The 12,576-nt window shown below is 38.9% G+C and overlaps 1 protein-coding gene across 2 annotated transcripts; it reads right to left on the bottom strand.

Annotated features, from left to right (window-relative positions):
• Positions 1–731: 731 nt before the first annotated feature.
• LOC139931142 (transcription cofactor vestigial-like protein 4) lies at positions 732–10,823 on the bottom strand. Of its 2 annotated transcripts, none has more exons than XM_071924561.2 (6): positions 10,670–10,823; positions 10,042–10,194; positions 8,566–8,749; positions 5,934–6,159; positions 4,833–4,947; positions 732–3,326 (listed from the first exon to the last, which is right to left on the bottom strand). In XM_071924561.2, exons 2-6 carry the CDS (start codon positions 10,121–10,123, stop codon positions 3,127–3,129), a joined length of 807 nt encoding a protein of 268 aa, XP_071780662.1. In that variant the 5' UTR covers positions 10,124–10,194; positions 10,670–10,823; the 3' UTR covers positions 732–3,126. The 2 variants fall into 2 exon arrangements, with proteins under 2 accessions (XP_071780662.1, XP_071780663.1); XM_071924562.2 differs by having other exon boundaries at positions 8,566–8,731.
• Positions 10,824–12,576: the final 1,753 nt, after the last annotated feature.

Here is a 12,576-nt window from a genome sequence, read left to right as displayed (position 1 = left end):
GTGTACTTGCATTGTACCATACAGACACAAAGATGATTTAGGAACTTAGGAACACAGCCCGAAATGCAGAACAAACACACACAGTCTAATAAGAAGGGAGACATCTCTTATTTTGCCTAATCCTTCTCCCCTCCCCAAGCTGGAGTGGTATGGCTAATTGGTTGATAAATCACTTGAAGTTTAGCAGCGGCAGTTGGTGCCCACTTAACAGAGGGAATGAGTGATGATTCATGATTGCTTGGTTCAAAAAGAGGTGCTCTAATCAGAGTAACCACCTCCTCCTTATTGGTTGTGATGTCAGCTACATCAAAGTAGCGATTAGGATCACCGAAACACAGACATCCACTGACTTAGTAGTTTACAGTTTGCCAACACTGCAATGGCACCATTACAGGGTTTCAAATGGATAAACAGCAGCCTATAGAATTCAGAAATGACTAGTTTTACTCAAGAGCTGCTTGAGAGCTTCCAAAGGGTTCTTCTTCACTGCTTGTCACTAAATGCACGCAATAAATTATTTGAGCAAAACAAACTTTGTTGTTGCCTAAATCTGAGATCCCTAGTAAATAAAACCATAACACAGCTGTTTATCTCAGTTTATCAATCTATCATTTTCATTCTCACAGACTTTGACAACCAACTCATTAGTTTTTCTTTTTGTTTTTATTGCAGTGTGTTGCATTTTATAAGGTAAGGAGGATAAAAATAAATTACCCAAAGACGTATGCATTTGTATGTTTATTTGGAAGAAATCAAGTACAAAACAGTGGCGTTTTCTTCTGGAGAAATAAGGCCAAAAGTGAACAAAAATGTATTTCAATGCTTTTTTTATGTGAATGATACCTGGAGCAGTTAGTTTCTGCAACCTGTCTTGGAGGCACAAGCAGTCTAAATATAGCAATTAAATAACATTGGAATATTACCCCAAACATATCACTGAAAATCAACTTGTGTCAAACAAGTCGACCCCGTGATAATCCCTTAGTTCCACTGTGGTACACAGAGAGAGCTATACAGACTTTAAACTGTTAGTACAGAGGTCTTTCTGACACTGTACCAAGAGAGTCTTTTCACGAAAGGACTGTTGTGTTCCTGCACTTATTACTCATCTGACAATTGTGGAAAAAGATCAACTTTTAAAAAGATAAAATGCATGGTTAGAGGATAATGAACGTCCATGCTACATGTGAGTACACTGTTCTTAATAAAAACAAAACATCTATGGTCATTACGCGCGGCGCAATGATAGTCTTATCAAAGATAAAGAAAAAGACAGGGTAGTGTATATAGCTATTTTAAAATGTGTAGAATATTAATACAAGTACACATGTATACTTTTCTCACCAAGACAGTTAAGTGACTTACAAAACCAAAAAAAAAAAAAAATCTCAATTTACAATACCATTTCTTATCAGTGTTGACAAATAGGTTATGCTACCTTAAGTAAATAGAGATAATGTCAGAAGGGTGACATATATGAATTTAAACAAAACTCAACTGCATAAAGACTCTTTCCGACTCACTGACACTCCTACTAATTTTCAACACAATAATTAAGATTTTGCAGCTCACTCCATATCACCTAGATTTAAAAGGGCTCCATATCCCTGCTCACAAAACTCACTTGTAACAATATCTGCTAGACAACACTAGAAGTGACTGACAAATGTCAGGCAGTCATGGTGGAATGTTCATGCCTTCTCAAGACATTAGAGACAACCACATTGCATGTGCATTAAAATCTCCTATTACAGTTTCAGAAGAAATCAACCACTTTCACAATGGAGGAATGCAGACATCCTCGGTTGCTCTCAAAAGAAGGAAACAAAACAAAGTTAGTCAGTGTTAACAGAATCCTAAATTTTGCCAAAGGTCAACATGAGGCTATAAACATTTTGTTCAGAATAAATAAAGCCATTACTAACAGCATTATCATTTCTGATAGGATTGCGCTACAGAAGTTTAAAGTTAGCTGTATTCAGTCATGCATAAAGCGATAGCATCCAGCACCACAGAATAACTAAGCAAGCCCATTATACTGCATTCAGACAACCTTGCCAGAGGCTGTGATTTGTAGATGGATGCTAAGGTATACCCTACATATACTAATGAAAACCAGATACAAAAAATATATTGAGTACAACTGTACCAGCAGTGAGTATTTCTAAAAGTGTTACTGATAAAAAATAAATTCTGAGAGTAAATAGTATAGAATAAGGTTTGTAATAGAAACCAGCTATTTGAAACATGCTTCCTAGTTAGAGGAATAGACTACTATCCTTGATACTAGTTTACCAAGTAATCAACCACAGTGAGCATATAGACGAAAAACAAAAAACCTTTAGTTAACAGTGGGTAAGTCCAGTTCAGAATAATAAAGAGAACACAGATTAATAGAGGGTCTTCGGGGACCAGAGCCTTGATTGCATTATCACAATTTCAAAACAAAAGACACACATTCTTCAACACATTAGCTCCAATTGAAACAGGTAAATTGCTACCTAAACTGTCAGAAACGTAATAGTGCAAATCAGACCTGGCTGTCCTTTTCAAGTAAAACAGATTCAGAAGCAGGATGATTTTAGAATGAAACGATGAGGGTGTTAGTACTGAGCAAAGACTGAGACCAGATCTATGGCTTGTATGTTGTTGGAAAAGGCAGGGAACTTCTTTGGTTATCAAGGCAGGCGAAAGGCAGTTAAAAACGGAACATGTGTTCTGAGAGGCCTCTAACAATTGATCATTTTTGTGAATCTCTTATCAAAGCAAAATTGAAATCTATGATTGTACAGTTTCCACAATACAAGCCAGATCAACACTATCCACCCAACAATGGAATTTCTCTCGTCTTCAAAAGGAGAGACTCTTGGCCAATTTAAAGTACAAATCTGAACAATGAGTCATTTGATAGCAAGTTGACCTCTAGGTCCACAAGTGAACAGCCTATGTGAGCACCATATTCAAACTAATACATCACTTGTCTTACATTGTTCTTAAGCTAAGGGAAGTTGATGCTTGGCCAGAGATGACACAGTGGTCAATCTCCACTTTCATCTGGAAACACTAAGGAAGTGATTGTGGTTCACTAGTCAGCGCTGAAGCAAGTAATGTTTGCTCCCCTCTGCTTCACGAGTTCGCCTCTGGGCTTTGATGACCCCCTCCCTTTGCCTTGATTTGAAGCCAGGTCTCTCCCAGTGCCTTGGCAAAGTGGTCATCCACTGAGCCTGTAATGGAAACCGAGTTGGACACGGGCTCCGGTTCCTTGTAGTTCTTCCCAAGGCTGCGACGGAAGTGCTCCTCAATCACAGGATCACAAACTGTGTTAGCTGGGATAGCATGAGTGGAGACCAAAGAGAGCAAAAACCTGGTATTACCAATCATACCATATTTAAAAAAACACAGCTGTCAATATAGAGCAAGAAATTTAATGTATGTTCACTGACAAGCTCCACTTAACACACCATGCTGCTTTGCTGTCAGTAGGGCAGTATAGTGGGGTATTGGGTAGTGGAAAATGTTCAAGGCATCATATTCAAAACTGCGATATCATTTACATCCTGTGTTCTAAAATACCACATTATGCCTGCTATTTATTAACTGTTGTGTATGACAGTGCTACTAGTAGTTGTAGCTGGAGTGCAAATGACACTGTTCTACCCTCAAGCAAGCATGACTAACTTTGAAACAGCCACTCTGAGGGAAAGGTGAGGGAAATGAAAAAAAGATGGCTACTGCAGCTGTTGGGGATCAAGCCAGATGATATGCGAAAGCCAGCTGATTTGGATCAAGCTGTTTGCAAGCTTTTCATGAAAAACATTTTAGCAAAAAGGATGAAAATACAACAATCAAATGCATGAGTCCCCCCCCAAAAAAATACTTCTTTAACAGGCACTACAGCGGTGAATGTACGACCCAATATCCACACAGCTTCAGCTGAACAGAGTCACCATGCTTGTCTTTTTGGTGAGAAACCTGGAGGTATAGGAGCCTTGGAGTAATAAGACTACTAAGGCAGAGGCTGTTATATTTGGGCATGTTCAGACTTGCCCAGCTTATCTCTATCTCACATCTTAAAGAGAGCAAATTCAACCTTATTTCTGTGTGTAAGCACTGAAAATGTATTACATTTTTTAAAGAAGTTTATTTTCTCATTGTGAACAGTGAACAATGTAACAGGAATTTGAAATCTACAATGATATAAACAAGGCATTGTAACCGACTAGCATCCATTATTTTCACAACCAGTGTTGCCAACTCTTTCAGAGAAAGTAGCTATTGGCTGCTCAAAAAGTCGCTAGAAGTCACGAGATGATGTCATACACCAATTTGCATATCAATATATTCTCCATAATCCCCACTTGTAGTGGAGGGAGGGGGCTACACTGTGTATTGGAAGCGCTGTGATCATCAGACATCATTGTATTAGACAAGAAAGTAGTGCAAATTGGTATCCGGCGTACAGAATTGCTTTGGGACACATTAACATTGTTCCCCATGGTCAAAAAGTCGCTAGATTTGTCGCTAGTCGTTTTTGAGAAATGAAGTTGCCAGGGGGTCTGCAATGTCACTAAATCTAGCAACAAAGTTGCAAAAGTGGCAACAGTGTTCAAAATACCGTGAAGAAAACAAACACTCCTGTAAAATATGGAGACAATACTGTGAAATGAAAAAAAAATACCCTAGCTGTCTGCATCATGTCAGTGTGATATTCTACCTGCTCCACAGAGCGCACCGTTTTGAAAGAGAAGCAGACAGAAAAAGACATTTTTATCAATATGCATAAATATAACTTTGTTACAAATGATTGGTGTAATGACTGTTTTAAGGCTTACCGTTGGCTTTCCTCTGATCAGTAGGTGGGCTGGGGGAGCAGCCATTCATGTGGCAGTGTGAGAGGTTGCAATTGCGGTTGCTCGCAGGGGCACAGGTAATGACAGAAGGACGGTTCTATAGGAGAAAAAAATTAATCTATTCAAACTAGTAACAGGTTACAATACTGACACATATTGCAATTAGGTACAGGCTAAATGGGTAAGAGAGAAACATTTTTTACCTAAACATATTTGAAGGACCTTATCGACTGATAGCTAAAAGGGTGTCAGCCACATCAAGTACTGTAGGGTGGCTACAAGGGTTTTTGAAATGCACCCATCCTCAAGCTTTCCACCACAAACTGTATCTTGAGCAGAGTTGGTTGACAATTCCTCAAATACATCACATTACAACAAATAAAAATATTCAAATTTCCCTACATTCAATAGAAAACTTGGTAGGAAGAAACAGTCATCACTAAGGTTGCAATTACCAATTATTTTGGTAATAACTTAAACTGGTGAATTTTTAGCTGTGACCAGCAGCTCTATAGCTCGCTCTGTTGGTCGGTTGGTCCACAAAAATTTCCCCACGTGTACGCATGCGCGTACGTGGTTGCAGCTATTGCGAATTCGCGCTTGTTTTTCATTTAATCTATTAGTCTAATGATTATTTTCTTAGTTTGATTAGTCATAAAAGAGTCAGATGATGGTTTTATTGACCGAAACATTGCATTAAAGTATCATGTGTAGACAGTGTGCGGGAAGTGTGCGGGATTACATTTCTTTCTCAGTATCTACCTTTTTGCTTTTTGTCCTATGCACCTGTCACTCAAAGACTTTTAGGTATACACATTTTTTTTTCTTTATTTAAAATATTACTTTGAAAAACAACTAAGAAGAGAAAAATAGTACATATCTCATAACATCATAAGAGCACTGGAAAATGATCTACAGTGATGTAAAACAGTAAGGGAATGCAGGAAAATGAGTAAGAATTACGCTGGAATTGTCCTTTAAAAGACCAATGCTGTTCCATGTCTCAATCTGCATGCTTGTCATTTTCAACATCAGATACCTCCATAGTTATGAAGTGCCAATTGCTTTTATAAGACGACGTACCTGCTGTCGCTCTACAGAACCAGCCATGACAGACCTCTCGCTGCCCCCCACTCCGATGTCCAGGCTGCTCTTGGTCAGAGCCAAAGGCTGGTCAACGGCATAGCCGGGGATGGAGGCATACAGGTGGTTCCCATGGAGACCATTAGAGGAGGAAGTAATGCACTCCACAGGACTGTGGCCGAGGCTCCAGTGCTCATTACGGTTGTCTCCAGCAGTAGGCCGAGCCCTTGATAAAGAGAGTACAAATGGCAGATTATCCCTGTGACCTGAAACATAGACCACCAACAGCTCCATCTATTCATAGACCACTTAAATCTGCCCGCTTTGATGTCAGGAGTCTGTCTGTGCGGAGTGTGGCTTAATGAGGGTGCGGGGCTTCAGCACATGAATTGCTCAGAGCCGTGGACATGGTGTTTACTTCAGCTGTGGCAAGACTAAATTCTAACAGAGGTGAAAACAGAGTTAATTTCACACTTCATCTGTCTTAACAATTTCTATTCATAAGTTTTGCCATCAGAATACTAGGCAATGACGCAAAAAAAAAACCCCCAAAAAAAAAAATCACTGAACAACTTCATGTTCACTCGCTACATTTTTCTTCAATTGTAGGTCCTATATTATATCTGTCCTTTATTCCCTCAGTACTTTGCTACATAAAATGGAGTAAGATCATGAATTTACCAGGTAGATGAAATGCATACAAATTATAATCAGGATTAGCCATTTCCTTGTCTCCGTTGCGACACTACACAAGAAGTAGTTACCATTTCCTCATTTCCTACCTAGAATGACACTAGATACTGACAAATACACGTATATTTTGGACTCACTGAATCACTTGGATACAAAACACTTGGGTAATGTTGCATGAATGGCTTAGAGAAATCTGCTGGTCATTTAAAGGATACAGCTGGTGTTTTTAAATGCATTTCTTATCGTCAACAAATCCTATGAAAATAACAAAATCAATAATACGTTTGCTCTACTCCCATTACTTTCCGACTTCCCACGTACCGTTTTTAACCTTCAAACCGGAAGTCATTGGCTCCAATTGTAAGCTAAAAACCTTTAAATACAGCTCACAAAGACATAGTTTAAATTTTAAAAATCGCTAACGGTTACCATGAAAAGTCAGGCTATTGTAGTTATTACCAAATCAAATGGGAACAAATTCTTCATTACGACGGGGACCATTTTCGGTGCTACAGAACTACTTTCCTGAGATCAAAAACGTGTTTACGGTCGGCTTATTAAGTTGTTTGAGGAAAAAGTCGGCTGGCCCGGTGTATCGCAATGATGAAATATGCTGCCCAGAGCAACGGCATGGCTCTTTGACGTGTTTTTAATAGTTTTTTTTAATACAATGGAGTTCTATGGCTGCTGGGACATGGCTTTATTGGTCATCGGCTACATGGACGAGACTTGTTAGCAAAACAAATTCATTGCCGATTTTGTTATTTTCATGGGATTTGTTGACGGTAAGAAATGCATTAAAAAACACCAGCCTTATCCTTTAATGCCCCTTTTGGAACTCAAACACAAACAGACCCCGTTTACTACAATTGTTTGGGACAGGGCTGAGATGGAGCTGCGGTAGCCAACTGGCTGTGTGTTTGGTGGTCACATAAATGTCAATAAGGTTCAACTGACATGTTGGTGAGTAGATGATGACAGAATTGTCATTTTGGGGTGAAATGTTCTTTTCATATTATCAAAAATATAAACCCATTTGTGCACACTGATTAAGAATGCATGTAACCCACTGTTAATGCATCTACACTGATAAGCCAAAACAGAATGACATGGCATACAGCAGAATATGTAGGTGAATGGAGGAATCATTTAATTTGCCATGCACAAATTTTTGTATGCTCAAAATGAACGTCTACATGTAATTGGGTGCTGAAAATCACATTCAATCCAGTTTTGTCCAAATTTGAGTATGAAAAATAAAACAAACAAAAATAATCAGAAAGCCTCCAGTATGTCTGCAGCTAGATAAGGAGGCATGAATGCTGTGTGAGTTGTTGTGTGCCCATAATATGGAACCTACCTTATTCACTGGGGCAAACATGAATGACTCACTTTGGTAAATATATGAATATTTTACATACTTCAAGTGATCATGCAAATATTAGGCTATTCCTTTGCCATTGTCTGACACAGAGTTAGGTATAAAAAAAAATAAATATATATATATATATATATATATATATATATATATATATATATATATGTTCATATCGATACTGTGCCAATTCTTGATTTATTTTCAGGAATCAAAAGTTATTAAAAAGGCATAAAAAAAGCCTCAAAATGTAGGATTTGTGTATAGAAAATGCCAGTAATTTGTCTACTTCTTATTCAAATTATCTTTATTACCTTCGCCAAGGAGGTTATGTTTTCGCCTGTTAGCCTGTCTGTCAGCAGGATATAGTTTAAGTTTAGGATAAAGTTTGTCTGGAGAACTAATTGCATATCACTTACCTCAGAGATCAAAGATGAATACATTTCAAGAACACAAAAACACAATGTGTACCTAACTTTGACCAATGAAATTCAAAGAACCAAAAGGGTCAAAAGGTACAGCACAGGATGACAGTCAATGCTATAATCTTTGGTGTGCACTTACAGTTGAGCTGCAAACAATCTGCTCATTTTGGTCATGTGGTCATCGTCACAGTCGATATGGTCTTCCATTTGTTCTTCGCCATACTTCCTTTTGCTTGGGCAATTAGGAGGGGGGCCAGTTCTCATGTTGGGCATAGCAGTGGGCAGGGAGGCCGTCCTGGACTCATCTGTGGGAAAGGATACAGCTGTAGAAATCAATCTACTAAATTTAAGTTTAAATCTCATAACCCAACTAGACAGCTTTGGTTTTCTACATTTAAAGTAAACTACTATTTCTAAATTAATTTACATTTACTTAACACACAACCCATAGAAAACTTTTCCACACTTTGTGTGGCAAGAAGCAGGTAGTCAAAAGCAGATTTTGTTACCGTTTCCTCTTTGAACATACTGTATAAAACATGTGGAAATCAGACCAGTTCACTTTCATTGTTAAAATCCACTGGACCAGTCCATGTCCAAGGCCACCGTTTGCCCTATTACACATGCAACATTCTCCATAACCCCGCTTTGCCAGCATGTGATGCCTCTAGCACATGCAGACCAAATTAAAAAATAATGAGTGATACATGGGCCAAGCATGCAAATCCTAATATACAAGGCCACAAAGCTGTACCACACTGGGCTATTTATAGGGTTTGTTTTTTTGGTCTGATGGAGTGGTCCGTTTCTGAAATGTTCTGATGCCATTGCATCAGAACCCATCATCACATTATGTGGTCAAGATTTCCTCCAAGGTTTCAGATGGGTTCTGGCAATGGCACATCTCACGGGTCATAAGAGGTCATACAGCTTATTAAGATACACACCACCTTGAAACTGAAAGGGAGAAATTGATGGTAAATTCAGGTTGCACTCTGGAGTGCTCCGTTGACATCCTTAACATGAGAGTTTCTTTCAAAGATTAATTCATACATTATATAAATTACAAGATGATGCCATTTTCCTAACCAGAGTAACATGCAGAGTAATGGAATTTATGATTTTTGCAATATTCATTACAAATGGCAGTTAACCAAAGGGCAGACCACTCATTCACTCTCAAATGAAGAGAAATATTAAGTAGGCTAATCAGATGTCAAGAACATATTTCTCAGACAGAACAGCGTTTGCTTGATGCACATCTTGAGTTTGATTGTGATACTCTGGCCTCGCCACAGGCACCAAGAGGAGTTTGATCCAATTACACCAAACAAGGCAGGTGTATTTACTGTCTTCCACACACTAGCCAATACTGTCCGGCTCATTCCTGGTCCACAATATGACATTAACAACCTTGCCATAATGCCTTGCTTACATCGAGGCTAATTCAAAGCTATTGCATTAAGTTTAGACATATTATGTACTTGAAGCTAACGTGTCAGTCGCAAACCAGGAGGCATACGAACATTGGCTAGTTGGTACTCAGAAAAACATTTAGCTGAAAGGGCAACTTCTTCCATAAAAATTACAATCACAACAACGATGGCTAACTAACCTTCGTAATGCAGTCTCCCGATGTTATTGTTCATCTTGTCCAAGAACTGAGAGTTCAACAGGTCCATTCTAGTGAAAAGCATTTACACGAACTGGCTAGTTGCTAACATCGATGTTAGCAAAAATATACCAGCGAAGCGAGCAGGCGTCCGTCCTGGATCACAGAAAACGGGGGAAACAGGAGACAGTAACGTTAGCTTGGCTAACACGTTAGCAATTTGATGTGAATAAAGTTCTCTAACGCTGCCTGGCTAGGCATCCAGCTGGTGACGCTGACTTTACATCGTTAACGTTACCGCTAACTAAATACGTAAGTTAGCGTTAAATTAGCTAACGAAATCGTAACTTTAGATACGTTCAGATATCAATGTAACGTTATGTTTAGCTTAGACTGTGATAATAGCCAACATTGCAGTTAACCACATTTGACAGCTAACTAGCTAATGTTAACGCATCTTCCTTGCAGAGGCCAGCTAGCTTAGCCTACTAGCGAACTTGAGCTAACGTTACGTTGGCAAAAGCTAGTCACATTAGCCAAGTATAGGACAGTAACTTTTTAGCATTACAAGTCCCTGACTCAACTGGCAAAACAGAACAAAACGTCGAACTTAACGTCAATGACAACTTACAGTTTGATTGCGTTCGACGAATTTAATATTAAATTGCCAAAAGGAGGCAAACTATAACTTTTCTAAATAATATTTAACGTTAATTCACTTCATCGATTCGCTTTCCAGCTAGCATGCTAGCTAGCTCAGTCAGTTGCCTAAACACTGCCTCAACAGTCACTACTTTTTAGACAAAAGGAGTGGCGTTTAGCTGCAGCCCCGACGGTGGCGAGGCGGAAATAGGAGTGAAGCCCCTGGGGTAGTGGATCTGCTTCACACAAACACATTTTATGGCATTCAGCGAAAAACTGATTTTATCCCATTTACACGCTGTTAATCACTACATGGTATTGTGTAACATTATTTAAATAGCAGGGTTTACAAAGTGCTTTACAAGAAGACATAAAAACAAGAATAGTCAACTATATAAAGGCGGGTGAACTCTGAACCAACTGCATATCGGCCTGACAATGCTGCTTTTGCATTTATGACCCGTGCGACTAAGATCAAGTTTAATACATCCATGACTAAGATGGATAGCTTGAACAGATTGATCGTGCTTAGTACAAAAAAACAACAAAAAAACAGCCTATCCCACCCAAACCAGAACAAAGTAAATCACATTTTGATAATCTTTCATGATGTTGATTATTGCATATTTGACTGTTGCTGCTTTCAACAGACTGTATAATTGTAAAACTAAATGAATTTTTAATGGCAAGTAGCATCGCAAGTGAGCCATAATCATGAACCTGGATGGCATGTGTTAATCTAATGGTGCCTTCTTGGATGGATTTATAAGTGCCATTCACTCATGTATGTGTAACTCTCCCCTTTACATTAGAGAATAGTTGTGGCAAGCAGACAGATGGCATGTATTTCTCCTCATGAAAACTCTAAGTGGCCTATATTTACCAACAATAGCAGAGTTTTGACATATTTCACTTTTTGGGTTCCAGATCACCTGTAGGTGGAGGGGCTTCATAATGACAGAATGCACCAGAGGAAGAGGGGACAGGACTGGCTTGACAACTTCCAAAGTGGGAACAAGTAATGAGTAGCGTGACTGCAGCATAGAGATAAACCACTGGGGGCACCAGCACCTCACCAGACATCAGCAGCCATCTGACTGGAAACCCTGGGCTAGGAGAGACTTCCTGAACAGCAGATTGGACAGCACAGCAGAGGTAGGACTAGTCATTCACTGAACCACTACTACCAGCTGGTGGCACCCTAGCAGCCACAATCCATTTAAGATTTAAAGAGGAATACCACTGAATGTCAGCTTTTAAATATGTTATTCTTATTCCCTAGGATAGCTTCATCTTTATTACCGAACATTCACTATTCTCTCCATTTGCCAGAAACAGAAGAACCTGTTCCACCTCTTTCTGATTTCTGATGTCATATGGCTGTAAATTGAATAAATTGGAATATATCTCTATGACACTACCATGTCCATAACTAATAGTGCTACTTTAATGCAAAGCTAATTTGTGTAAAACATTCACTTACACATACATTTAGACACCTAGTTGCTCCACACTTGTAAAAGCATATGCAGGACTGCGTTTTGTAAACATTTCATCATATTTTAATACCATACACCCTGACCTTAAAGATGCGAGAAAAAAAGAATCAAACAGTTTATACTTTAGAAATATCCATCAATTCATATTGAATCAACTCTTTCTTGGAATAGGTTTACATAATGAATCCAGTAGCAATTAGATACAGCAGTGCATGGACTTTTCCCATAGGTTTCAGTCATCTGGTGGAAGTAGTCTGATTTTCTTGATTTTATTGCTCTGTTGTCCAAGTCCAACCTGGACAGTGGCCTGTTAGTGCAATTTAAAGAGCAGAGAGTGTGCTCAAAGATTGTTGGTGAGCCACATTGCATATTGAGGCCAGCTAATAACATTTTCTCT

The sequence above is a fragment of the Centroberyx gerrardi genome, chromosome 14 (genome assembly GCF_048128805.1).
Source record: "Centroberyx gerrardi isolate f3 chromosome 14, fCenGer3.hap1.cur.20231027, whole genome shotgun sequence".
Taxonomy (NCBI): Eukaryota; Metazoa; Chordata; class Actinopteri; order Beryciformes; family Berycidae; genus Centroberyx; species Centroberyx gerrardi.
This window is presented reverse-complemented; position numbering and strand designations above follow the sequence as displayed.